The following is a 26,584-nucleotide window of genomic DNA, read 5'->3' as shown; positions in this document are numbered from 1 at the left end:
AAAGTATTACAGTCTGACCTGTTCAGAAGAAAAAATCACCAGTCATCATTTATCAATAGCAAATTCATTCCTGATAATATGACAAGCTTGCTTATGGCTATTTCCTCTGCTAAGGAAATTGAGGCTATTATTTTATCTCACAAAGCAAGCAAAGCTCCTGGTCATGATGGCTTCAGTATGGGTTGTTTCTCCTCTTTTTGGGATATCATCAAAGAGGATTTGATTAATGCAATCAAGAGTTTCTTTTTTAATCCTAGCAAGATCAAAGGTATCAGCCACACATTCCTCTGCCTCATCCTTAAGAAAGAAGGAGCAAATTCAATGAATGACTTTGAGCCAATCTCTCTTTGCAATCTACTGTATAAGTTCATTGCTAAGGTTCTTGCCAGTAGAATCAAACTTGTGATTGATCCCCTTATTAGTATCAACCAGTCGGCTTTCATTCCTGGCAGAAGTATTGCATACAACATCCTCCTCTGCTATGATATTGTCATAGGCTTTGACAGAAAATCCCATTCCTCAGCAGCCCTCAGGAAGATTGACATCTACAAGGCTAATGATTTTTTGAGATGGGATTTTATATTTTCAGTTCTCATCAAGATGGGATTCCCGCCAATTTTTGCTAATTGGATCCACCAGTGTATTGTTTCTCCTCGCTTCTCAGTTTTGGTTAACAAAAGCCTAGCTGGATAGTTCTCCTTCTTTGTGGGATTTCGTCAGGGATGCCCTCTTTCTCCTTATTTATTTTTCCTGGCAATGGAAGTTCTCTTTAGAAGTCTGCAATTGGCCACTAATAAGTTGCTTCTGTCTCCCATCCCAAAGTGCAAGGCTCTTAAGGTTACTCATCCTTCTTTTGTGGATGATATGATGATCTTTACCAAAGCAACCGATTCATCCCTTAATACCATTATGCAATGCTTGAACCATTTTGCCACTATGTCGGGTCTCCACATCAGCCCTGCCAAATCTCTTCTCTACCTAGCTGGTGTCTTTGAGGATATCAAGGCCTCCTACTTGAGAAGACTAGATTTGCCTTTGGTCAGTTCTCGTTTAAGTACCTTGGGTTTCCTCTCATCCCTGCAAGGCTCTCTGCACATCATTACACGCCCATACTTGACCTCATTAGAAAGCGTCTCCAACTTTGGAAAGGCAAGCTCCTCTCCTTTGTAGGCCGATTGGAGCTTATTAGATCATTCCTTCAAGCCTCCTATATTTATTGGTCTGGCAATTTTGGTTTGCCTAAGTCCACTAATGAGCACAATAATATGTGAAATCTTAGGGATATAAATGTACATTTTGCCCCACTTTGGATAGTACTACTTTTATTTTTCTTGTTTTTTTTTAGTTTCCAAGTCTACAAGAGAAAGTGCTTAAAGTGAATCAAGAACCGGTCCAAGCTTGAACTAACTTGTCCAAAGGTGGGACCCACTCATTGGTACCACATCCTCTCCTACAAAATCCTGAAGATTATTCTCTCTCCTTGCCACCTCACAAGATCTTGAAGATGCTATTTAGAGATTCCTTTCTGATTTAATCAAGATTGCAAGATATTGGTTAATATTGCAAGGAAGGAATAGAATTTGTTAATTTTGGAAACAGATTCTCTCTTTCCTCACACAATATCTCAGAGAATGAGGATTTTTACCAAGATTTAATTTAATTTAATTTTCTTTCTTTTCTTAAAGAAGACTTGTAGAAGGAAGGAGGCAAGACCAAAACCCTATAAAAGCCCCTTCCTCCCCCCTCATATTTTTTATTATTCCCCTTAGTTTATTTTCTAGTTTATGCTTAGTTCTCTTCTCTCTCTTCCTCTCTCACTCTCTTTAGTTTTAGTTCTTCTTTATTTTTGCTTTAATCACTTTTGTAATAGCTTTTTATGTCAATTAATGCAATCACTCTTTTATTCTTATTCAGCCTTTTATGTTTATGATTTATGTAATTGAGTTGTAATTTTTAAAGTTATAGTTCTAGGCTTAGATCTATGTGACAAGATCATGAGTCGTGGAGCATTTTTTTTTTCAAGTTCAGTTTTTTTTTTTCAAGATTTGTTTTCTCTAGTACTAGAAATTTTAGATTTGGTTTATTCCAGATCTGGTTTTTAGTACTGGTAGTATCTCAAATCACTCAAGTTTTCAAGTTCTAGCATTGATTCAAGTAAGTAGGCTCCTTCAGTAGTCTTCTCTCCCCCCTCTCATTCTCTCTTCTAACTACCCTTTATTTCTTAATTTAGAATTTTAATTTCAGTTGTTATATTATTCCTTTCCCTTTCCCCCAAGGTTTATGGCTAGTGTATGTGTTGGCTTTGCCCCTCCTAGTCATAGAACCATCAATTTATTGTTTTTATTTTAATTGCCTCACTTTCCCTAAAGCCAAGTAGAGTAACCCTTGTAAGAGTGACTCTCTGGTCAAGTAGGGAAGCTCATATTATGATGCATCCTTCGGGCTAAGTAGAGAAACCTACTTGTGAGTCTCTCTTTAGCTTTATCCCCTTTCTTTTACTTTATTTTTATTTCAACATTTTTTTCCTTCATTGATTTTTAATTGCGAGGTGTGTTTATTTTCAGCTATTTATTTATTTAATTTTAATTGCGTGGCTTGCGTGTTTAAATTCTTAGATGACGAATGGTTAGGATGTTATTTTAGATACATATGTTTAGGATGGTAATTAGAATTAGATCACAATCATTAATCAGTTCACTTTCGCATTATCAAAAGAAGCAAAAAAATAAAGTGGCTGCTCTCCCTGTGTTCGACCTGTAGCTACACTGATCTGTATGCTTGCGGTTACATTTTAAAATCTCAAACATCCACCATCTCCAAGCTTGAGCACATTTTTTCTTCGTTCCTTTGGAAAGGCAGGGATTGCACTAGATTCCTTTGGCCTCTTTGTTGGGCAACTGTTTTCACCCTGAACACTGAAGGGGGTTTGGGCTTCAAACGCATCATGGATCTCAACATGGCTAGTTTGATCAAGCTGATTTGGAAGTTGGCCTCAAAGCAGAAAAGAATATGGGTTGATTGGGCTTATTCAACCATTCTCTAGTCGGACTCTTTTTGGACTCTGCGTCCCTTTGTTGATGCCTCCTGGGTATGGCGTAAGATCATTGCTATTAAACTAGCTATAACTGAAGCTATTTCCACTCAGATTGTTGATGGGTCCTCTACCTATCCCTGGCTTGATCCCTGGCATCCTAGGGGAGTTCTTTCCCTTATCCTAAGTGCCAGAGCCAGATGGCTCTAGATTACCAAGGCATCCCTAGTTGTGTATATCTTATCTTCGGGCTCTTAGTCTCCCCTGACCCCCACTCCTCGGATCAGATCTCAGATATCTAAAATTCTTTGCCGGTCATCTCTGGAGTTCGTCATCTCAGGCATGATACTATCTACTGGTCCCCTTCCCCCTCAGGTCTCTTCAGTGCTAGGTGGCTTGGGACTTCGTCAGGATTCATGGCTCTCCTTCACCTTGGCACAAGCTCATCTGGTTCAAGCACCATATCCCCCAATAAAGCTTCACAGCCTGGCGAATGTTCACCAAATGCCTTCCACGTAGGCTTTTCTCATCTAGAGAAGAATTCCAACCCCTCCTCAATGTTATCTATGTGGAGCCGAGCCTGAGGATATTGGTCAACTCTTTTTTGTTTGCCTCATTTCTTCCTCTATCTGGAAAGGTGTCCTGGCCAAATGTTGGTCTTCTAACAGAGTCATTCTCCCATTTGAGAGGGAGTGGATCTGAATGGATATGACTTTTCAGGGGAAGCCCATATGCGATATAGTAAGCAAGCTCGCTTTTTCCTCTACCATAAATCAAATCTGGTCGTAGAGAAATGGACCTCCAACTCTTAGCTTTTGGGAAAGATTTGGGCCTCCATCTCCTTTGATGTCAAAGCTAAGATTGTAAATGTGTTTTCTTCTTGTAGCCTTACCCTAAGAAATTGTCACATTATAGCTTCTTGGGAGCTCCCTAGTTCTGTTATCCGGAACCCTCCCTCTCTCGGAGGATAGATTCCGTTTTTGATTTCCCTCTATCTCTTCCCCCTTCTTTAGGGGTTGTATGTATCTTCTTCTTGTTATTGTATTATTTATTCACCCAAAAACAAAAAAAAAGGTACATAGTCTGGTTAGATCATAGTTATTAAGGCGGTAAGGAGACGGAGGCGTTTGAGGGTCTTTCAGAGCGCCTTAGCGATAAGGCGGGCATAAAGCGTCGCCTTATTGACTAAAGCGTTCCTATGTAATTTTTTTATAAAACCATTCTATTTGATTCAAATCCTAGTTGAATCCTATTACTCATATGCTAAATAAATATTAAAGGTTCATACTTCATACCAATGCAAGATATTCATCAAGAAAACAAATCAATAATGTGAATAAACTAAGTTCATCTTCATCAATCATCAATTAATGGCAATCTAATACAATAACCTAGGCAGTAATAAACTAATATATAGCTGCATATAAGGCTATAAGCATATTGAAATATTGAATTAATTAATTAAAAACAGAACCACAGGAATAACAAAAGAAAATGAAGAAGAAAAAAGAAAAAAAAAAAAGGTATCGTATGTAGAAACAGAAGAAGAATGAAGAACATAATAAGAAAGAGAAAGAAGGGAGAAGAAAGAAGAAGGGAAAAAAAGGGAGATAGGTACAGAGCTCACTGTAGTCTTCAACAGAGTGAAGAACAGAGGAAAAAAAAAATCAGGTACTTTGTATGAAGAACAAAAGAAGAATGAAGAAGAAAGAAGGAACAAAAAAAAAGGGTATAGAGCTCATCCGCTCATCGTAGGGTGAAGAAGAGAAGAGTGAAGAACAGTATTTAAAAAAAAAAAAGGGTACCGTATGAAGAAGTGAAGGATAGAAGAAGAAAAAAAAAACTCACCGTAGCTGCATGAACAAGAAATAAGATGAGAAAAAAAAAAAAACTAAAAACCAAAAATGTACTTGTAGAGGGGGTACGAGTGTTTGCCAGAGTAACCTCACAGCTTCCGGAGAAGAAAGAAGAAGTCGGCGCAAGATCCATTGGTCGCCTGGTTCTTCCTTCTCAAAATCCAAACCCTTTGTGAGAATCGTGTTTTGGTTTTTTTGGTGGAGTTACTTTAGTTGTTAGAAACTGATCCCATGCATCTAAAGTGCTAACAAGGCCATACACGTACCAATCAAAAATCAATATTTGGAATCTACCTAAAGTAATTTTAAAAAAGTATTAAATCCTAAAATGTTCATAAGGTGCCCGCTTTGTGTATAAGGCGACTAAGGCGTCACCTTATAGTGCCTTATCTCATGATGCGGCCACCTTACGTGATGCATTTAATGCGTGCAACTATGGGTCAGATGCTTGTCTTTGTTTTATCGTTCGCATCTTTAATGGGGATTGTTTGTCTCACAATATATGCAAAGTTGCAAACAATCAAACTATCTTGCATTATTTTGTTGAATGTATACAATGTCAGGGAAAGGACAAGCCTTTCCTGTTGATGAAGGCAATGGTCTTGCACATAACTGATAGTTATGCGAATCTGAGCAGTTCATGGGGTCTCTCTACACTGGACATTGGATTTCCTCATGGCATGGCCATGTTCCCCAAGGACACAAAATCCCTTAAAGAACAGAGGCTCAGAGACATGGTATATTGTGATTGATGTAAACATGAAGACAGTGATAATATGCAGTTTAACAAACAAGTAACACCCCAGTAGTGGTGAATATTATGTCATGTCCTCATAAGCCCCCACCCTTGCATTATCTGATGACGCAAGGCATGAATCTCCTGGTCAAGGTTGTTAGTCTGTTTTTTGGTCAGGGCGAGAGCCCCTTTCCCTCTCGCAAACCCTAACCAAAGAAAACTCTCTTTCAGCCGCCGCCTTGGAGCAGCATGACCAGGCTGCTCCCCCCCTTCCTCCCTTCTCTTTCTCTCATCCTCTTTCTCGCCCCCTCCCTTCTTCCTCCTCTCCTTCCTTTCTCTGTTCCTTCATCCACTGCTGGAGCTTCATATCGGTTGGAGTCGAATCTTGGCCACCTGCCCTGTAGGTCACCTTCCTTGTTGGATCTTATGCTTGTTTGGATTCTTGCTCGACCAGCTGCTTCCTCTTGGCTACCAGCCTTGCAGGTCACCATCCCTACTGGATCTTATTCTCGTTTGGATTCCTGCTCGGCCAGCTACCTCTTCACCTCCGATCCCATTTGCCTGCTCTCGTGCCAGTGGCCGTTTTGTTCTGCCACCGCTTCGTTTCTTGCCAGCACGCATGGTTTGCAGCCATTCTCCGCCAGCCTTGCTTGGCCAGCCACCCGATCTGCCTGGTTCTCTTGGCTTCTGCCATTTTGCTGCCAGTTGCATGGCAAGCAGCCGTTTGGCTGCCAGCTATGCTCGGCCGATAGAGACAGCCGCTTTGCCATTGCCCTTTGCAAGGCCCGCGCACAGTCGTGGCTGTCACCGCCGCTTGGCCAGCTGCAAGCTTGGCCATGGCCCTCCGCAAGGCCAGCACCCTCCAAAGTGGCATCCCTCTGGCCGGTGATGCTCCCTTGGCGGCTGGATAGATGAAGAGAAGAGAACTTTTCTAGGGTTTCCATAAAACCTAACTGGATTTGACTTGGTTGCCCTTGGTGGGCTTCCTTGCTTTGTTTTCAGCCCATGTGAGCTTTTGTGATGTATCGAACTTGTGAGTCTTGAAGCCCTTTGGGCCTTGGATGCAGTCCTTTAAGTTGAATGGGCTTCTTAGCTCTCGTCTTTTAGCCCATTTGGCCTTTTGTTACCCTTTTAGAGATTGTATCCCCTTTCAGGGTTGTAATCTAGTAAAAGTTACACAAGCTGTATAAAATATCTTGGCCATTGACCCACAGAAGACTGCCAAATAATGTTTGAGAAAAAATTCACAGGACCTGTCCACCATCGGCCCCAAGAAGATCTCAGAAGCACGCACGGTAGTAAACAGTAGGAGTTTTCACAGACTTTGTTTGTGGCAAAATTCTTGTTCAAACAAGGGCACAATATAAAAGCCACTTGAAGGCCACCCTAAGTAAATGGAGCAACTTACACATTGCTGCCAAATTGAGTAACAAGCTTTGAATCTTACGATGGAGGACCACTATCCTCATGAGACAACTTAATTTGGAATTCCTTTCCTCCCCTTCATGTTTTTTTATATTTTTAATCTCGGTGTTATCCTTCATTCCCTCGTCTAACAAATTGAAAGAGTAATTGAGAACCCACCGCTCATAGTTCTCAAGGCGTTGCCTAGGTGCCTTGGTCACCTTGTTGGTATCACCTTGCGTCCAGGCCCCCTCCAATGCTTTGGGTGGCCTAGATGCTGTGACACCTATGCCACCGCTCAATGTGTAGTCACTGATGTCCCAATCCAATCTTCTTCTTCTCCTCACATTGTAATTTTAGTTTCAAAGGATGTGTCTGCCCTGTTACGTTCTAGGAGTACTGGGGAACATCAAGAAAATTGCTCCTTCAGCGTATTTTTCATTGCGAAATATTATGCAAGGTCTATATCGAGGGCATGGACCTAGCTTCCTTCATGAACCCCAAGAAAACAGCTTCATCCATCGTAGAGTAATTGTGATCTTTGAGCGATAATGATGGGGACAATTTCCGGCAGCTTTTGGCTTCAAAAGGTCTTAGGAGTTGGCTTGGTGGGGACATGGTACTCCGCCTCAGGAAACAAGGTCTCGTGATGAAACCTTTGCCACTGCACCTGACTTCTTGGGGCCACTGCAAGAGAGTTTACATCTCAGACTGACCCGGTCCTGTGGAAGCGGTATCACAGTGACCCCAGGGACTAGTCGGGTCAAAGATCCGGACACCCTAGGTACCCAAAAAAAAAAAAAAAGGATCCACCAAGTATCCAAGGGAAAAAAGGTGCTGGGTTGGTGAGGCCAGACAGAAATTTAGATAAATTTCTTCAGTGAGGTTATTTTGTATTTCTGCTGGATATCTTGTCCAAGTTTCCTAACTATATTTTGATGCATTTGTTCTTTTTCTCTCCTTAGCTTTAAAGAACTACAGCAACTGTTTGAGATGAAACTATCAACTTAAATGTGAGATACATGATTGCCTAGGTTCTGCCTTCTTATTTTCTTAATTATTCTGCCAGATTCACTGCTTTTGGAATTGTTAGGGATTGATGCAATGACCCAAATAGTTTTCTCCATCCTTTTTCTTTTCCCACTCTAAACTCTTAAGCCCACGGCCTTTCATTTCTTTAAAACCCCAAAACCCATGGCTAAGCCTAACCGTGACTTTTCATCATGGCCTAGAGAATATCTGCAATAGAAACTTATTCTCTCTTAACTGACTGATGCTATTTCCTAGCCCAAAGTTGAGACATTTGCAAAACCGTTGCCCTTTGTTGGATTTTCTGCGTCAGCTATAGTCCTCAATTCAACCCATTCTGCAAGAACAAAATCCTTCCTTTTCAATTCTATACAATTTCCGTTCATGCTTGTAATTTTTTTTCATTGAACCAAACTCTCTTTAAAACTTAGCTGTGGTTGAGATCGCCTAATGCTTTCTTTCTGGATGGGAGATACAAATGGATAAATATGCCATGTGGTAGCTCCCTTTGAATATAATGAAATTACCCTTGGGCTTCTTTCCTTCTTCCTCCCCATGCTTTCTATTAATAAATATGCAGTGCCATTGCTTCAAGAAAAAAGGAAAAAAGAGGGGCTTGCTTACTAAATATTGTATACTGTAGAGAGCAGTGACACTTTGCTTTTTTATTGGTGTTGCAACTTCATGGACTAAGAAAATGTCATGATACATATGAATATATATATTTCTTTTCCTGATCAGTATCAAGGTTCTTATCATTTTGAGGTGAGGAGGAAAAAACTGATTACAAGAAAGAGAAACAAGAGAGAGGATGAGAAGTCACCACAAAAAGGAAAAAGAGGCGTATATTTTAATGGAGGTTTCTCAATCATGAATCACCTCTTCTCTAGGTATTTGGGTTCTGCAATATTATTGTTTTGGGGGTTCTTTGCTCGTAAGTATTGCACAAAGGGGGGGAGGGGGTTGGGTTGGGGGAAGGGAGAAAGAAAAAACCACAGTTGAATATCTGGAAGTTAAAATGATTTTTTTCTCTGCCTGTGTTGAGATGTAAGAAAGAAAGGTTGCATGTCTGTTCTTAAGATGTATATCATCCGTAACTAGGTTGGTTTCAAGGTTATCTTTTATTTTCGCAAAAGCATTCCAGTCTAGACTATCTGCTGTACCTTTGATTGCTGCTTTTTTAATTTCTGTTTAGGATATTGGGCTAAAGTCTTTAGCTTCACTGCATAATTTGTTTGTTATGCATTATATGGTTTTCCACTTTACATGTCTATTCAAATTATACAAAAAAAGGCAGTTAACATTTCATATCTTAGCGCCGCCAAACCCCACCCCCCCAAAAAAAATAAAAAAGTTCCATATGAAATTTCTACTTGATCATTATTTTGAATCCTTTCAGATGTGCTGCAAAGTAAAGTAGTAATCTATTTTATGTGACGTAGTTGAAACCAGCCTTTTCAGATTTATGTGGTGTAATTAAAATCAGCATCTCAGTTTCACTTGTTCATGTTGAAATTTTGGACCAGATTTGCTATGCCTTATTCTATGCTTTCATTCCAGGCCAAATTCTTGGCAGTCTTGGTGATTATACCATGTACCTTGGATTTTGTGGTTCATGACTACATTCTAATGCCATTTTTAGATAGGTAATCTTTCAACTTGCTGCTTTTTTTCTCAAGTTCATTCAATATAAGAAATACGCTTTCTGACATGATCTCAATATTTCTTTTTTTTTTTTTTTTTAATATTGTCAGTGTTGTAATGTTGTATTATCGTCAGAGACCTTTTTCTGATACAAAATTCAGACATTTGAATGTTGTAATCATTCTTGAAGATTCCAGTGCTAGTTATCAAACTTGTGTTGTCTTTGCTTGGAATGCTTGATTCCAAACATTATATAAGAGCAACCAAGTGCACGAGGCTCCCACTACTGCGAGGTCTGGGAGGAGCAAGTTGTACGCAGCCTTACCCCCTGCTTCGCAGAAGAGGCTGATTCCAAATATTCTAAACCATTTATTTTCCCTGTGTTTTGCTTGAATAGGAAGAATTTCCAAAAACTTTAAAGTTTAAGATTGTATTTGTTCTGATCAATTCTGCTATTTTGATACAAGAACAAAAGGATTTTAATTTATTTATTCTCCCAGAAGGACCAATGAGACAATGATCATGCAATATAAGAGGTTAGAACCAATAGTTATATATATCAAACATGAGTCCATAGTTTGGAATGCTTTCTAATCGAGAGCTATTCTGTTTTTAAGTTCTAAAATGTATGGAACGTAAGTGAAGAGTAAACGCATGGAACATAAGAGAAGCATAAATGTACGAATACTAGACAATCGAATGTAGAGTTCTCAGCCAGCTGCTAATGGCATCATGCACTAATTGGAAGTAAAAAAAATAATGTGTACAAACCATAGTTGCCACGCGTCTAGGAAACTCAAGGCATTGGTGGAAACCAACAAGGTGACCAAGAGGCCTCCGCCTATGCAACTAAAGCACTTGGATGCCTAGGTGACGCCTTGACAACTATGGTACGAACACAGCTTCCTAGTCCCAGGAGATAATTTGTACGTTAAACATTCTAATTTTGTATTTATATGTAGAAACATAGCTTTCTTGTCGCCATGATAATAGTTAGTTCTATTTATTGAAGGCATAAAAAAATGATTTTGTATGTCATCACATCTTATGCTATGAAAAGGTATCCAAAGTCTGTAAAGCTTGCAGTTCAGATTCTTGATATTTTAAAATTTTGGGAATGCCAATTCTAGAAATTGAATAGAATGCAGATCTCTCTCTCCTCTTTTTTTGGATAGATAACAGAATGCCAATCTCTTTTAAATGACAGAAGACCAATTTGTAGAAGTACCACCACCTTCTAAGTGTCACATCTATGCTATGAACAGGTATGTGAAGACAGTACCTCTTGCAGCTCAATTGCTTGATGTTAGAACGCCCCAAAAACTCGAGATGGTTAAGGCGTTAAAAGATGAGAGAGCAAGATTCCGATTTGAAGTAGAGATTGGTAAATCTCCTCCTCTTTCTGATGAGGAGGTTTGGTTGGAGTTACGACATAAAGCGTAAGATGAGATGATTTGATTTAGATTTAGCTTTTCCATTTGGGTGGTTAATTACTTTGCTATTTTCCTTCTTCTCCAACCTTGGATATTGTTTTTAAGATAAGTGCAATTGCTTGGTACTGGAATAAAATCGAAAAAGAGTTTTAACCTACACTGAAGTTGGAAAATCCCTAATATGTTTCTCCCTGTTAACATAACAAACACTAATTGCCAAGCCTGTACTAAGCTATCTAATATGATTAACATATGGTCTAACCTCCTGAGAGAGTCCTCCACTTCTTGGCCCTTCTTATTGCATTCAAGGAGTAATCTTCCAGCATATCCATGTCTGATCATGGTGAATGAATTGGTCTGTTTACGCTGACAGCCCACCCTGGCTCGGCCTTTTCAGCTCAGGCTTTGTTCATCTCATTAATAGCCCTAGCTGTGCATAAATTATCCTTGTAAGACATTAAATTGTGCCATTTATCATTGTCCTTGAAGCTTTCCTTATAAGACAAATAGTGTATGAATTTACTAAAAATGGCTTAAAAATACTAGATTTGTTCTAATATTGTCTTGTTCCAATGGGTTTCTCTACCAGGTTAGAGCTGAGAGATGAATGGAGGTTAGAGAATAGGAGAACATTTGCCAATATATGGTCGGATATGGTATTTGGGATATCATTATTCATTCTTTTATACTTCAATCAGAGCAAAGTGAGTTGATAACTTGATATTTCCATTTTTTGCTACTTTTCTTTTCCCTGTTCTTATAAGGTGTTCAATTTTCTTATTCTTTAATAATGTGCACTAGCAGCTTTGTGTAGTATTGCTCATAAGGATTTGCACAATGAACTGATGTAGATCAAAAGAACAAGAAAAGTAGCAGCAAACCAGGCCATCAAACTGGACCAAGAATGAATAGGCTTAGTTTGAGTGCCCAATGGGTTATATGGGCCATGGGCTTTATATTTTTGGGTTTACTCTTGTAATGGCCCAATCGTATGACCCCAAATATTATGAAATTAGGTCCTATACGGGATTAGTAGTTAGTTCTATTTTGTAATGTTCTAAAATAGATTTTATTTTGTAGTGTTCTAAAATAACTTCTATTTGAAGAGAAATTTAAGTTGTGAGGGATTCTTCCTACCATACATAGTGGTTTCGTTTTTTGCGTGTTTCCATGAAGTTATCAATAAAGAGTAGGTGATCATACCCACTTTCATTGATTTGAGAAATAATTTAACCTTGAACTCGTGAGTTCTGTGAACAACGTAGCATGGTTTTGTGGAATTAAAAACTGCTCCACTGTGGTATGCAGTAAGGAAGCCATTGTGGGATGCTAAGGCTGGAGTTGGTGGGATTCCTTCTCCACAGTTAGGTGAGATTCTTAATATATCCTTCTACTTCAGTTATTAAGATTTGTTTCCTGAACTCTAAACAGGTAAGATCAACAATCATTCTTCGATTTGTTTATTAAAGTCTATTTACTGATTTAGGAGTTGCCCCGATCAACGAAAAGCTCCATGAAAGTCGTTTGAGGTGGAATGGCCATGTTCAAAGGAGGCCTCAAGATGCCCTAGTAAGGAGGAGTGATTTGGTGATGACGATGCGTGAGCTCTCCATCCCCTCTGATGGCCTGAACCCCTCCTCCCTCTAAGGAGGCCATGGCCTCTACCACCCCTCTCACTTCTTTGTTCTCCTCTCCTCCAACCTCCCCCCTAGGGTCTTCGACATAGTTGTCAAGGCGTTGCTGGCGTCGAGGCGATTTGCCTGGGGCCTAGGCGACGTTCGTCTTATTGCATTGCATGTCACCTTGTGTTTTGGCAGTTATTAATGAATAAGAAAATACCCTATATTTGAATCCAATACAAATAGTTTAAAAATCAAATTCCAAAAGGATAAAAGTCAACCCTCAGTCGAAGAAAAACTGGATTTTGGTTATAGGGGCGATTTTCAACTTTTAAATGCTGGGGTTTTTCTCAATTTTGAAAATTTTATAAATCCTATTATGTTAAAACATTGCTAAAAATCAAAAGTCCGGTAAATAATCTTTTGTTTTGATATCCACAAAATTATTTTCATTGAGGCGATTTTAATAACATTCGCGCACTTTAAAATAAGTTTGACCGGAGCATAACTTTATTGTTACAACTCATATTTAAGTAAACTTAGACTTGTTGGAAGGATGGTTTTATGTTATACCTAAAAAAAAAAGTTTCATGTAAAAATAAAATCATTTAACCAGTCGAAATTATTATAGAACAAGAGCATTTCTCTAAATGTTGATTTTTTATGACTTAATGTGACTTAATATTGATTTTTTATGATTTGATGTAGCTAAATGCTGATTTTTAATGACTTGATGTGGCTTGATGTTGATTTTTTTATGATATAAGGTATATGTAGCTTACTAAATAACGTTAGAAAATAGAGAAAATAAAAAATAACACTTAGTCACCTTGTTTGCCTTAAGGCGGGCGCCTTCTCACCTAAATGCTTAGACAACCCTCCAACACCTTGGTTCTCCTTGGCGCCGTGACAACTATGGTCTCTGATGACTCTTCATCCCCCTTTGAACTGCATCTCTCCCCCACTCTCCTCCTTAGTCGCCCTCCTCACCCACCTTCCCTATCTAAGATATATTCCTCCATCCTCAAAACCTTCGACCGCTTATCCCTTCACAATATTCCCCCTCCCTTCCCGGTGACAAAAAAATTGGTGTTTACCTAGCGGGTAACCTCGATTCCGAAATTTCCAAATGGAGGTTCTGTTTAGTAGGACACTTCATCGGCTGCCGACCTTCCTTTCCCGTTGTCAAGTGATGCCTCTGCAATCAATGGCGCCTTAGCTCCTTGGACATTCATGTTCTCAACAACAACGTTTTCCTCTTCAACTTCTCTAATGAACAAAGCATACTGCTCGCTGTTGAAGGTGGTCCCTGGCAGGTTGGGAAGAAGAAAATCTTCCTAAGGCAATGGAATCAATTTATGCATCTACACAAATTAGACTATAGCTCCATTCCCTTATGGATCTTCTTCCCTAACTCTCTCCACATTTTTGGGGGCAAAAGTGCCTGAGCCCTTCTTGGATTGGTGATCGGCACCCCACTATTTTGACTTTAGAACAAAAAATAAACAGACTATCCTTCGCTAGAATATGCATCGAGGTGTCCATCGACGCTACTTCTCCCTCCTCTGTTACTGTTATGGATGAAGGTCACTCGTTCAACCAGGAAGTGTGCTACGTTTGGATCCCCCCCATTGTTTGGCTTGTAAGGTTTTCGGGCGTCATTCAAAAGATTGCTCCAGCCATGGGCCTCCCTCTGCTTATGATCGTATAGAGCTCCCTAGCTCTCGACTTGTCTCTCCTTCTTGGGCTCTGTAGGCCTTTACCACTCGTTGTGGCCGGAGCACCTCTTGGCTCCCTCACTCCAAACTTAGGCTACCTCACTCGCCGGCTCCTACTATGAACCCCTCTTGGACTGTTTGCTATACCTGCTGGCTCAAATGCCTTTTCATATTTTTTCCCTAGATCCCCCTCGTTTGTCACTCTGCATCGTAGCATCTCTCCTGTCGCTTATAGCTTTTCCCCTCTCTTTCTCTTGGCCTTGCTATCATTCGCCCTCCCTGCAACTCACCTCTGACCTCTGCTCCGCCTTCCTGTCCCCCTCCTCTGTCCGATGTTTCGTACGCTGCCCTCTGTGCCGATCAGTTCTCCTCATTAACTCCGTCTTTGAACTCGCCTCCTTTCTCCTCCTCTTCACCCCTCCCCTTTTATTCGCTCACTCTGATGGGATTCTCCCCACTCCTCCCTCTGTAGCCCTTCTCCCTTTTGGCTTCCTCTACCTCACTTCTCTTCCTCTCTTAGGCCTAACCCATTTCCTCCAGCCCACTCAACAATCCTGCCTCCCCTTGTTCTGAGGCCTAGCTGGAACTTATTCAAGCCCACACATTTGCCTCTTCTGGGCCTCCTTCCTTGTCCACCTCTTCAACCCACCATTCCCATCGTGACCCGACCACCTCAACCTGTCTCCTCATCCCTTCCACCCGTCTCCCTCCTTCAGCTCCCGGTTTGCCCTCCTCTTCTGCCTTCCGCTCCTCTTCAACCTTCTCCCCCTCTTCAGTCGAAGACACCTCCCCCCTTTGTGCCCCTTATGACCACCCCCTCTTCTTCCTGTAGGCTTTCCCTCTCGGCCTCTCTGCCTGCCCCTGCTCTTTTCCAGCTTTGCTGCTTATTCATCGGCTTTGGATTGCCGTGTCCCCTCCTCTGCCGAGAGTTTTTTCTGGCAGGGCCTTACTGTAGAAACGTAACCCTAAAACGATGCAGAAGATAATGAAAAACAGAACAAACAATACACACAGATTTATGAGGTTCGGTAAGGTTGTCTACGTCCCCGGTGAGATGAGATCCTGCTTCACTATCAATAGAGAATAGGGTTACAGTGGTCATCCCTCACACCTCTCAGTATTTCTTACATTACAGAGAAAGAAACCCTCACTACAAATATATAGCGAAAACCCTAATCCGGACTGCCGTTCTACCTGTCGAGGTGCTGCACCAGTACTCCCTGGATTAAACTGTGACGGAATACAAGACATCATACACCAACACTTACCATGTTGACTCTAATTGCGCCTAGCCTCCTAGCCTTTTATGCCTTGGATCCCTCCCTGGCAGGAACTGCGCCTCGCCATCTCGCCCCCTGCCTTGGGTCCTATCTGGCAGGGCCATGCCATGTCGTCTTCAGTCGCGCCCCACCTTCTCTCGTCCCCTACCGAGGGTCCTTTTTGGCAGGGCCATGCCACACAGTCTCCAACTCAGCCCAACCACTTCTTCCCTACTACAGACCATCCCCGCCCTGGCCTTTCCAATTCGCCTGCCTTGTTCCTGTAGGACATTGCCCACTTGGCCCTCATGGAACATGTCCTCTACCCCTTTGATGCCACCAAACCTGTGTCTGATGTTGCCCCCTCCATAATGGGCCTTTGCGTTCAAGCCCCTGTTGAGTCCCCCACTTTGGTTCACACCCTCAATATTGCCCCTCTTATTTGGCCTTGCCACGACTGCCTCTTCCCCCTTGAGCTCCAAGGAGTCCTTGGCCCCCAAGCTCTCCAAATCTGCTTCCTCTCCAACTCTTCTTGCTAGTCAATTTGGAATGTGTGTTAGCTCAATTCGTTGGCCATGCACGCTGAAATCCGATTGCCTGAAGGACTCTAGATCCATCCTCCTCTGCCTCCTTAAGACCAAAGTCTCTGAAGCTAACGCCTCTTGCATAGCTTCCTCTATAGCCCCCTTGTGGTCCTTCTTGTCTAACTATTCCTCCTACCCTAACGGGCGCATCTGGATTCTATAGAATTCGACCAAATTGGTATCTCCCTTGTCTTTTCCTCCTCTCAACTCATTCACCTCTCCATTTCCAATCGCTTTGATGGTCCTTCCACCTTCTTTGTCATCTATGGCCTCAACTGTGCTTTTGTTAGGTCTTCCCTCTGGGATAACCTTCATGCCCTCGTCCCTGGGGTTGGTTCGTCCCCTTGGGTTTGGGCGGCGACTTCAATTTTGTTCGCTCCAGCCATGAAAAGATTGGAGGGGCCTCTATTGACCAATCCTTGATCAAATCCTTCAATTCTTGCTTGAAGGACACAGGGATGGATGATCTCAAATGGTCTTGCCTCAAGTTCTCTTGGCACAATAGAATGGCTGGCCTTGACCGCATTGTATGTAAGCTAGATAGGGTCACTGTCAATGATGCCTGGCTTTTCTGCTTTCCCTCCTCCCATGCCACATTTGACACCCCTTCCATTTTAGACCATAGCCCCATATCCCTAGTTGTTTAGCCTTACATCTCCTTTGACCCTAAGCCTTTCAAATTTGTTAATGTATGGGTTTCTCACTTTAGCTTCCTCCAGGTTATTCACTCTGCTTGGCTTAAGCTGGTCAACTCCTCCACCCTCCTTATTGCCTTCACTCATAAGCTGAATAATGTGAAATTGGACCTTAAAGATTAGAACCTCTCCACCTTTGGAACCATCTCTTCCTGTGTCTCCTCCTACAGAGATAAGCTTGCTTGTGCCCAATCTCGCCTCCAGCTTGATCTTTATAATTCCATTCTTGGACATAAAGAGAAATCTCTTTCTTCTGAGCTCTATGCTTTGCTTTCCCAGGAGGAGGGCTTCCGTCAGCAAAGTCCCGCATCAGTGGGCTGACTCTGGCGACCTCCAACTTCGGCTTACTACACACATCCTTTAAACCAGAAAACTACTCCTTAATTCATCCCCGCACGTTCTGAGCCTCCTCGGTTCATGCCCCTCCTCAATCCTCGGAATTAAGCTGAAGTGCTTCTTCTCAAGGGTCTTCTGCCCTCTCCTCTCCCCCTTCCCCTCCCCCTCCCCATATCCCCAGTCCCTTCCCCTTCCCCCCTCCTCCTCAACAAATTTGTCCTGGCTAGCCTCCTTCCCCTGCTTAGTGCCATCCCCTTGGTCTGAAATCTTTGCTGTCATCCACGCCCACAAGCCTAATAAAGCCGCAGGCCCGGATGGTGTTAGTATGGGATTTTTCTCCTCCTGCTGGGACATCATTGGGAATGATCTCATTTCGGTCGTTAAAAGCTTCTTCCTCAACCCGTCTCAGATCCAGGGAATCAACCATACATTCCTCTATCTCATCCACAAAAATGAGGAAGAGGAATGTTAGTATGGGATTTTTCTCCTCCTGCTGGGACATCATTGGGAATGATGTCATTTCGGTCGTTAAAAGCTTCTTCCTCAACCCATCTCAGATCCAGGGAATCGACCATGCATCCCTCTACCTCCTCCTTATCTGACTTCAGACCAATGTCACCAATCTCTCTATCCAACCTTCTCTATATATTCATTGCCAAAATTCTCGGCTCCCATATTCAGAAGGTTATTGACTCCCTTGTGAGTCCCAACCAATTTGCCTTCATCTCTGGTAGGAGTATCACAGAAACATCATTCTGTGTCATGAAATTGCTCGTGGTTTTGATAGAAAATCTTACCCCCTGCTGTTCTCCTCAAGATTGATATCCACAAAGCCTTTGTATCTATTCAGTGGGATTTCATCTTCCAAGTCCTCCTCTCCATGTCCTTTCCCCTCCCCTTCGTTGACTGGATTTATGCCTGCATCTCTTCTCCGTCCTTATGAATGGATCCCCTGCAGATTTCTTCTCCTCCTTTATGGGTATCAGACAAGGATGCCCCTATCCCTTTCCCCTTCTCCCTTCCTCTTGAGGTCCTCTCCAGATCTATCCAATCTCATACCGATGATCTGCTCATCTCCCCCCTCCCCAAATGCAAAGCCATCAATCTCACCCACCTCTCTTTTGCTAATGATCTTATGATCTTCTCCAAACCCGACACCCATCTATGAAAACCACTCTTTCCTCCTTTCACCTCTTTGAAGCTATCTCTGGCCTCCGTATTAACCTCCTCAAGTCCAACATCTTCCTCTTCGGTGTCCCTGAGGACACTAAGGGCCACCTCCTTGACCTCATTGTTTTCTCCCTTGGTACCTTGCCTGGGAATACTTGGGACTTCCTCTCATCTCCTTACGGATGACTGCCCATCATTGTACCCCTATGTTGGACAACATTCGAAAAAGGCTCCAACTTTGGTAAGGCAAGCTCCTCTTCTATGTTGGTCGATTGGAGCTCATCAGATTTGTCTTCCAATCTTCCTACGTTTATTGGTCTAACGTCTTCGCCCTCCCCAAAGCGACCATTAAGGCGATTGAATCCCTCTTCTGCTCTTTCCTAGGGAAGGGCAAGGAATCTTCGAAATCCTCCACCCCATCAGTTCGTCCTTCTTCTGTCTCCCTAAAGCTAAGGGAGGCTTGGCCTCTGAAGGATCAAAGATGTCAACTCGGCGGGTATCCTCAAACTCATCTGGAAGATTTCCTCTAAGAGCAAAGGTATCTGGGTATCGTGGGTCTACTCTTCCCTCCTCCGTAAGGACTCCCTGTGGACGGTGCCCCCCATAAAGATGCCTCTTGGGTATGGAGGAAAATCCTCCTGGCTAGACCCCTTGCTATCTAGTCCATCCGCTACATTATTGGTAATGGTCTCTCCACTTCCGTTTGGCTTGACAACTGGCACCCCTTGGGTATTATCCTTCTCCTGCTTGGCCCGAGGGCGGTCTACTCGTCTGGCATCCCCAAAGATTCTCCTGTGTCCTCCATTTCTGCGGACTCTTTGTGCAGGCCAACCTCTTTAACCCTCTCCTCCCCTTCTGGCCCCCCTCCCCCCCACCCCTTCAGTTGACATTGTGATCTGGACCCCCTCCCCTTCCGGATCCTTCTCCTCCTCCTTTGCTTGGCAATTGTCCGCTCCCCTAGAACTCATTGCCCCTATTACAAAATTATCTGGTTCAAATTCCATATCCCTCCTCACAGCTTCACCGTTTAGAGAGTCCTCTGCAACTGTCTCCCAACCTAAGCTTTCCTCATCCACTGCCACATTCCTGCCCTCCTGTTGCTTCCTCTGCTGGAATGGCTTGGAAAATACAAATCACCTTTTCTTCGAATACCCGTTTTCCTCTTCATTCTGGAAGAAGGTCCTCACTCTCTTCTGGCCTTCCAGCAGAACCCTGCTCCCCCTTTCTTGGGAATAGATTTGGATAGACATGACCTTCATTGGTAAGATCATCTGTGACACTGCTGGAAAAATCGCTTTTGGAGCTGCCATTAACTACATTTGGATGGAGTGCAACCTCCATAGATGGATTTCCAACTCTACATATTTTGACAATATATGGAATGCCATCTACTTTGAGGTCACCTCCAAATTTTCTCTCATGCCTCTCTCCCCTGTTTCTTGGTCCCCCAAAAACTCTCATAGAGTCACCTCTTGGGGCCTTCCCCATTCTGTATTGTCTCTCCCCTCCCCCCTTCCCACTCTGGGCTGTAACATCCCCCCTTTTTTCTTTTCTTCTTTGCCCTCAAGGGCTGTATATTTCCACCCCCCCTATTTCTCCCTTCTTGGTAATGAATTCTTATTCAAGAAAAAAAAAAAAAGAAGAGTGATTTGATTCAGATTGAAGGAGCTAAAATAGCTAGGGGTGGGCTTAAAATGACTGTAGGCAAAGTGGTGAGGAATGATATGCATAATATTGGTTTTTTTTTTTTTGGATAAATAAATAAATTTATACCCAAAGAGAAAAGAAAATACAAGGGAAAGGGGGGCGAGGGGAGGTTTAAGCCAATAAGGAAAAGCCAACCCCAAGGGGAGCAAAACAAAAAGCAACAAAATAAACAACTACATCAAAGGAGCCAAGGAGAGAGGGGCCAGTAGCTAGGGTAACGATAAGGGAGGAGGGGGTCAGGGGGAGGAGAGGGCTTCAAGTGGTGGGGGAGAGGGGACCAGCATAAGGTTTTAGGAAGCAATGATGTGCCTATTTCTGATAGAGTTCGAGACAGGAGGGAGTGGAGGGTGTGAGGGGATTGGATTTTAGATAATATCAAAGAAGTTGGCTTTCCAAATCCTGTCCGGGGAGCGGGAGTTGGATGACCATCTACATATGTTACGCTCCATCCAAAGGTGGTTAATGGTTGCAGAGAACGCTAGTTTACCAATGGTATCACAAATGGAGGAGCCCGCAAATGTCATATTGACCCAAATCCATTCCCTATCAAAAGGGAGAATTGACCTATTGGAGGGCCAGCACCGAGAGAGGACAGTTTTCCAAACCAAGGAGGAGTGGGGGGCAGGTGAAGAAAAGGTGGAAGATATCCTCTGAACCGAGAGGGCAGAGGTAGCAGGAGGGGTTAACAGGGATGTGGGGGTGGATGAGGAAGGATTGCGTAGGGAGGCAATTGGGGAGACATCTCCAGGTGGTAAAGCTGTGGCGGGGAATATGACTTTTGAACCAGATGAGATTTCGCCAAGGAACAATAGGGCCAGAGGATCTCACAAATGACCAAGTAGAGACAGAGGAGAACAACCCATTAAAAGAGGGGAGCCAGATGCATTTGTCTTCCCTACCACGGTGACCAAGGGGAATGGATAGGAGAGAGGCCCAGAGGTCCGCAAGAGGGTGGTAGAGAGGGGGGACCAGCCCTGGGATGAGAGAATAGAGGAGACAAGGGAAGATTTGGAAAGGCCAGAGGAATAGATGATCGTAAGAGTGACAAGGGATGAGAGAATGCCAGAAGGGTGCCAAGGGTCCATCCAAAGGGAGGTCGACTGGCCATTACCAATACTGAAGGAAATGGCATTAAGGGCAAGAGGTCTGGAGCTAAGAATTTTGCGCAAAATCCAAGAAGCATCGGAGGGGATGAGAGAAGTCCAAAGGGAGTTGTAAGTAGAGAGGAGTGGACCCAATCAACCCAGATACTACGCTGCTTGGAGACAATTTTCCAAATGAGCTTCAGGATGCCAGTTGACCTCTTTGATTCTTCTGATACCAAGACCTCAATCTTGGGCAGACAAACCTTTTCCCAATCTAGAGGATGAAGGAACTTAGAGGAATCAGAACCCTTCCAGAGGAAGGACCAGAAGAGACCTTCAATGGATTTGATAGTAGAAGACAAAAGGACAAAGATCCCAGACCAATAGAAGTAGAGAGATTGGAGGACAGATCTGATTAGAATAAGACGCCTAACATAGTATTGGTCTTGTCCCAATTATGACCTTGGATAGAGCCGACTGGAGGGCAATGATCCATGTAGCCGACCCAATTAGCTGAGCTTCTCCTGACTTTTTGGGCTGTGCCTCTTTCCTCTTACAGTCTCATCTGTCATCTCTTATTTCTTCCCTACCCCGATTCTGTTTGAACTTTTTCATATTGTATTGTTTTTATGGATCCACATTAAGTTGGGATAAGGCTGAATTTGTAATCCTTCACTGATGTCTCTTCTTCAGACTTAATTTCAATCCTACTTTCATATTTTTCTCTCGATTGTGATTCCTTCATAGGTTCTGAGATCTTTTATTGACTTCAATCTCTGATTCTAGTGAGGCCTGCACATTCTGTCTTAAGTTCTGTTGAGCAGAACTCATACTACTGCAGTTGAAACATGATTAAATTGCAGCTTCTAAATTCCTGAGTTTCCATCTTGTTTTCAGTAGTATTTATAATTTCTTAAATTTTCTTTTGCAGGTTGCTAATCTCCGTTTCTAATTCTGATTGTTACCATATTGCCTGATCTTCTAAATTCTGGAATTATTTACTGATGTCTATCAGTTTCTATTTCTAAAACAGAACATCTTCTATTTCTGTGGCAGTCCAGTATTTTCAGATCTGACCGTAGGATTAAGATCAGATTTTGAGGATTGAATCCCCACATCCATACTGATACTCAACCTGGGCTACAGCCCCATCAGATTGCTCCATTTTGAGTTATCTAATAAATCTCCCAGTTCTGGTTAAAATTCTGCTCTATGATCCTGGTTTTCATTGAGAGCCCTAACCTAAAATATTTGGTGTCCTTGGACTCCACACTATGAACTTGTGATTATCATTACCCCATAATTTATGTGTATAATTGGTATAAGCTTCTAAGTCCTCAAACCAATTCCTCACCATTGTCTTTTGACCCAAAAAGTGATCACTGAATTTGTTGATCAATAAACCAATAGAGAAGAATTTGTTCCACACTCTATTTTATAAAAGGAAAACATTAATTGAGATGATGCTCATGAAATTATGAACAGGTGGATATATATATAAGAAAAGTTTCACTTTTGAGGACCCATATGCCATCTGTAGATTTATTGGTTCTACCTCCTATTTTTTATGAAAAGAATGGATCTATTTATCGAAGAATCAGAAAAAAATTGGTCCGGATCTCCTACGGGAATGATTTGGAAGGTCCAAAGCCAAAAAGAGTGGTATTTGCTAGCAACAACTGCCCGAGCCAAGAATAGGAGTTTGATTTGGCCGACAAAAGGAAAGGGCTCCAAACCTCTTTCAATAGATTCATATATATATAATATCATAGTTGGAAACCAGGTCTTCCGACCCGACTCATCTTTTTTCAAACCTGGTGACTCAGACGAGTCATATATTTCGCTTTTTTAAATACCCAAAGCTATAAAGCAAAACCACAAATTCTTGGGTACAAGTGTACAACAGTAAAAAAATGTCATAACAAGTAAATATTGAAGAAAAAAGGATCGCTAGCAAGGACATTTATGAGCAAAAACATTGGGGAAAAGGATGAAAAAGGAAACCAAGCACTATCAAGGTCTACTCGTCAGCTGTACTATGTGAAAAGCTGTCTTCCCCCCCCCCCCCCCCCTTTGTAAGGCATTAGTTAGGAATCAGGTCCAAGGCTCCAAGCATCCAAAAGTCACCGCTCACCTGCTCTCCTCTAAGGATTTTGTTTTCCTTTTAATAACCACCAAAGGCTAATATTATCAAGGGAAAGAACCAATGACTCTAAAATTGAAACACACAACAGAACACATCATTCAATCAGGGTGGTTGAGAGATTAGAAAGGATTTTGTGTTCCTTTTAATAACCCCCCAAAGGCTAATATTAGAAAGGATTTTTTGTCTTCCTTCATTGCCTTCCTGTACTGCAGTGGTGCAGCTGGTTCATAGCCATCTCGCCATCGCCATTAATCGAGTTGCAGCCTGAAGAAGTGAAGCATGAAGGCTGAGTTGAGCGGCTTAGATATTTAAAACAAATGACCAGACTCGGTGAGTTTCATGTAACTCGGGTCAAAACACCGAGTCTCTTGTGACTCAGCCAAACTCGGTCCGTGTCTGAACGTGTTTTATATTAACCGAGTCTTCATGACTCTTGACCAGGTTTTGCAATTTTTATTTGACTCGGTTGACTCGTTCGAGCCAACACCTGGTTTTCCAACTAATATATATAGGTGAGAGAATGCTACTTGATAGTGCACGTACACATCAGCACCTGCAGCCAATGGGAAGGCGTACACGAGTATCTTCAGCATGGGGAAGCGCATTCTTTTTGCACCCGCTGTGTCTTGGTGCAGGTACACACTATCGGGCAGCGTTCTTTCTTCCTATATATAGGGAAGGTGCTCTCTGTCTAGGAGCGTAGCTCCTGCTCCTGCACCTGCACAAGGACCAATCAGCATCCTCCTTCCGGTTCAATCTATGGGACTGGAGGTCATTTTACAGGGGAGAGGAGAGGAGAGAGAAAGACACAGGTGCACAGGTGTGGGAGCTATGCTCCTGGACAGAAAACTTTCTTCCATATATATATATATATGCAACTTGTATTATTTAGGGTCCATGAAACTAATTCATCACTTCACTGATCACTACTGCAAGCCAGAAGTTTTGAGGCTTTTGTGCTGTCATATAAAATGTAAACTGTCTTCGTAGCTCTAAATGTGATCGATATCCCAAAACAATAAACCCTATTTCTGTGCAAAATGTTACGGGGAATAGTTACTGAAATCCAAACTTCTGATCAGGTCTTAAGCGAAAAAGATGCATCATCCATACAGTCCTCCACATACAAGGTGCTGAAGTTCACTGCATGATTTTGCATGGGAAATCCTTGGAGTTTGTCTGAAAAAGATGCATGATCCATACATTCCTCCACATACGAGGTGCTGAAGTTCATGGCATGATTTTGCATGGAAAATCCTTGGATTCTGTCCAATAGAGAATGCCAAAAATTGAGAAGATTTGACAAGTTAGTGGGTTTTTAGTAGCTGATCGATGAGGAACCACCATTTATATCCAAACTCTTGATCAGGTCAGAAAGTAAAATGATGCTCAATCCATACATCCTCCAACATAGGAGGTCCCACAGCCTAACCTGTGATTGCAAGGAACTTTATTTGAATTCTATACAAAAAAGAAAGACTAAGTTGGGAAGATATGACAACTTAGTGTATCAAAGGTCTGAGGATGTTGAGACGGATGAGTGGTGAAACCCAGGAAAGATAAATAAGAAATTAGGGCATGAGGTGATATAGAAGTGGTTCAAATAGGTGACAAATTGAGAAGTTCATTGAGATGGTGAAGGCCATTGAATGCACCATGTCACTGTTAAGAAGTGATATGGTGCAAATCAATTAAAAGAACAATGGGTAGGCTGATAGAAGGTTCGAAATCTCGTTTCGAAACCACCGAAATCTTGCCGAGATATTGGCGAGTTAATGCATTTTTTCTTTTATTGTCTCGAATTGTTGTTTCGGTGGTCAAACAACCATATTATGACCTTAAACTTGGAAGCTCGTTTTAAGGTAAATAAACATATTAAGAACTATGTTGTCTCTGCTTAAGTTATGCACCTCTCGATCTCTCACCACTCCAGTCCATTCATCTGTTTTCTCTCTGTTGTCTTTGCCCACAACCGAACCCCTCTGAGGCTCCCCCTTTGGGCCAACCTTCTCTCCCTTTCCCCTTCCTTTGGTTCTAGGCCGTGGGGAGTCGTTGGTGACTTCAATGTTATTCGCTTCGGGCATGAAAAAAATGGAGGTAACCACATTGATTCCCAGGCAGTTGACTCCTTCAATAACTGTATTGAGGATCTCTTTCTCGCTGACCTCAGATGGTCGGGTGCTAAATTTACCTGGCATAACAGGAGAGCTGCCCCTGACCGGGTTGCTTGTAAGCTGGAAAGAGTTCTCACTAATGAAGCTTGGTTAGACACCTTTCCCTCCTCCCATGCATGCTTCAATCTTCCTGGGATTTCTAATCATAGTCCGATATCCCTTGATGTTCTTCCTTTCCGCTCATTCGGGCCCAAACCTTTTAAATTCTTCGACTTGTGGACCTCCCATTATGACTAACACAACCTAGTCCTCAATGCCTGGAACATCCCCATTGCTCGCTCTCTTTCTCCCCTCCTTGCATTTTCAAGAAAGCTAAAAAATGTGAAAGCTGTCCTTAAGCTTTAGAACTCCTCCACCTTCGGGAACATATCCACTCAGGTCGTTGTTGGCCGAGAAAATCTCCTCTCCATTTAATCCAGGCTTGAGCTTGACATCCCCGACTCAGGTCGCTGTTGGCCGAGAAAAGCTCCTCTCTATTCAATCCAGGCTTCAGCTTGACATCCTCGACCCTCTCCTGGCTGAGGAAGAAAAAGCAGCTGCCTTGGACCTTTCCCTGCTCCTTGAGCAAGAGGAAAGCTTTCTCCGCCAGAAAGCTCGCATCAAATGGCTTAACCTTGGTGACTCCAATTCGGCTTACTTCCATCTCTCCCTCAGAGCTAGGAATAATTTCAATACCATCCCTAAGCTCATTTCTTCCTCCGGGATTGAACTCTTCTCCCCCGATCTTATCAAGACTGAGGCTGTCTCTCATTTCCAAAGGATCTTTAGCCCCCCCATTCCTCCCCCATCCCCCCCAATCTCATCAACAAGTTTGTTCCAGGTGACCTTCCCTTCCTTCAATCCATTCCCTGCGATGATGAAATTCTTTCGGCAATCCTCTCTCACAAGGCCAATAAAGCTCCAGGTCCGGATGGCTTTAGTATGGGATTCTTCTCGGCTAGTTGGAATCTAATTCGGA

General features: G+C 42.5%; 1 protein-coding gene across 2 annotated transcripts in view; it reads left to right on the top strand.

The window, feature by feature from the left end:
- LOC122070277 (chloroplast envelope membrane protein) overlaps positions 1-26,584 on the top strand; it is an 88,721-nt gene that overhangs the window by 28,727 nt on the left and 33,410 nt on the right. The window contains exons 3-5 of one of the 2 annotated variants that reach the window (XM_042634402.1): positions 9,617-9,702; positions 10,966-11,139; positions 11,723-11,837. In XM_042634402.1, the coding sequence (XP_042490336.1) occupies positions 9,617-9,702; positions 10,966-11,139; positions 11,723-11,837 (375 nt within the window). The remainder of the gene's footprint in view (positions 1-9,616; positions 9,703-10,965; positions 11,140-11,722; positions 11,838-26,584) is intronic. The other variant, XM_042634403.1, reaches the window with a different exon arrangement.

Source organism: Macadamia integrifolia, unplaced genomic scaffold, assembly GCF_013358625.1.
Source record: "Macadamia integrifolia cultivar HAES 741 unplaced genomic scaffold, SCU_Mint_v3 scaffold870, whole genome shotgun sequence".
NCBI lineage: Eukaryota > Viridiplantae > Streptophyta > Magnoliopsida > Proteales > Proteaceae > Macadamia > Macadamia integrifolia.
Note: the sequence above shows the minus strand (reverse complement) of the source record. Positions and strands in the feature narration are given on the sequence as shown.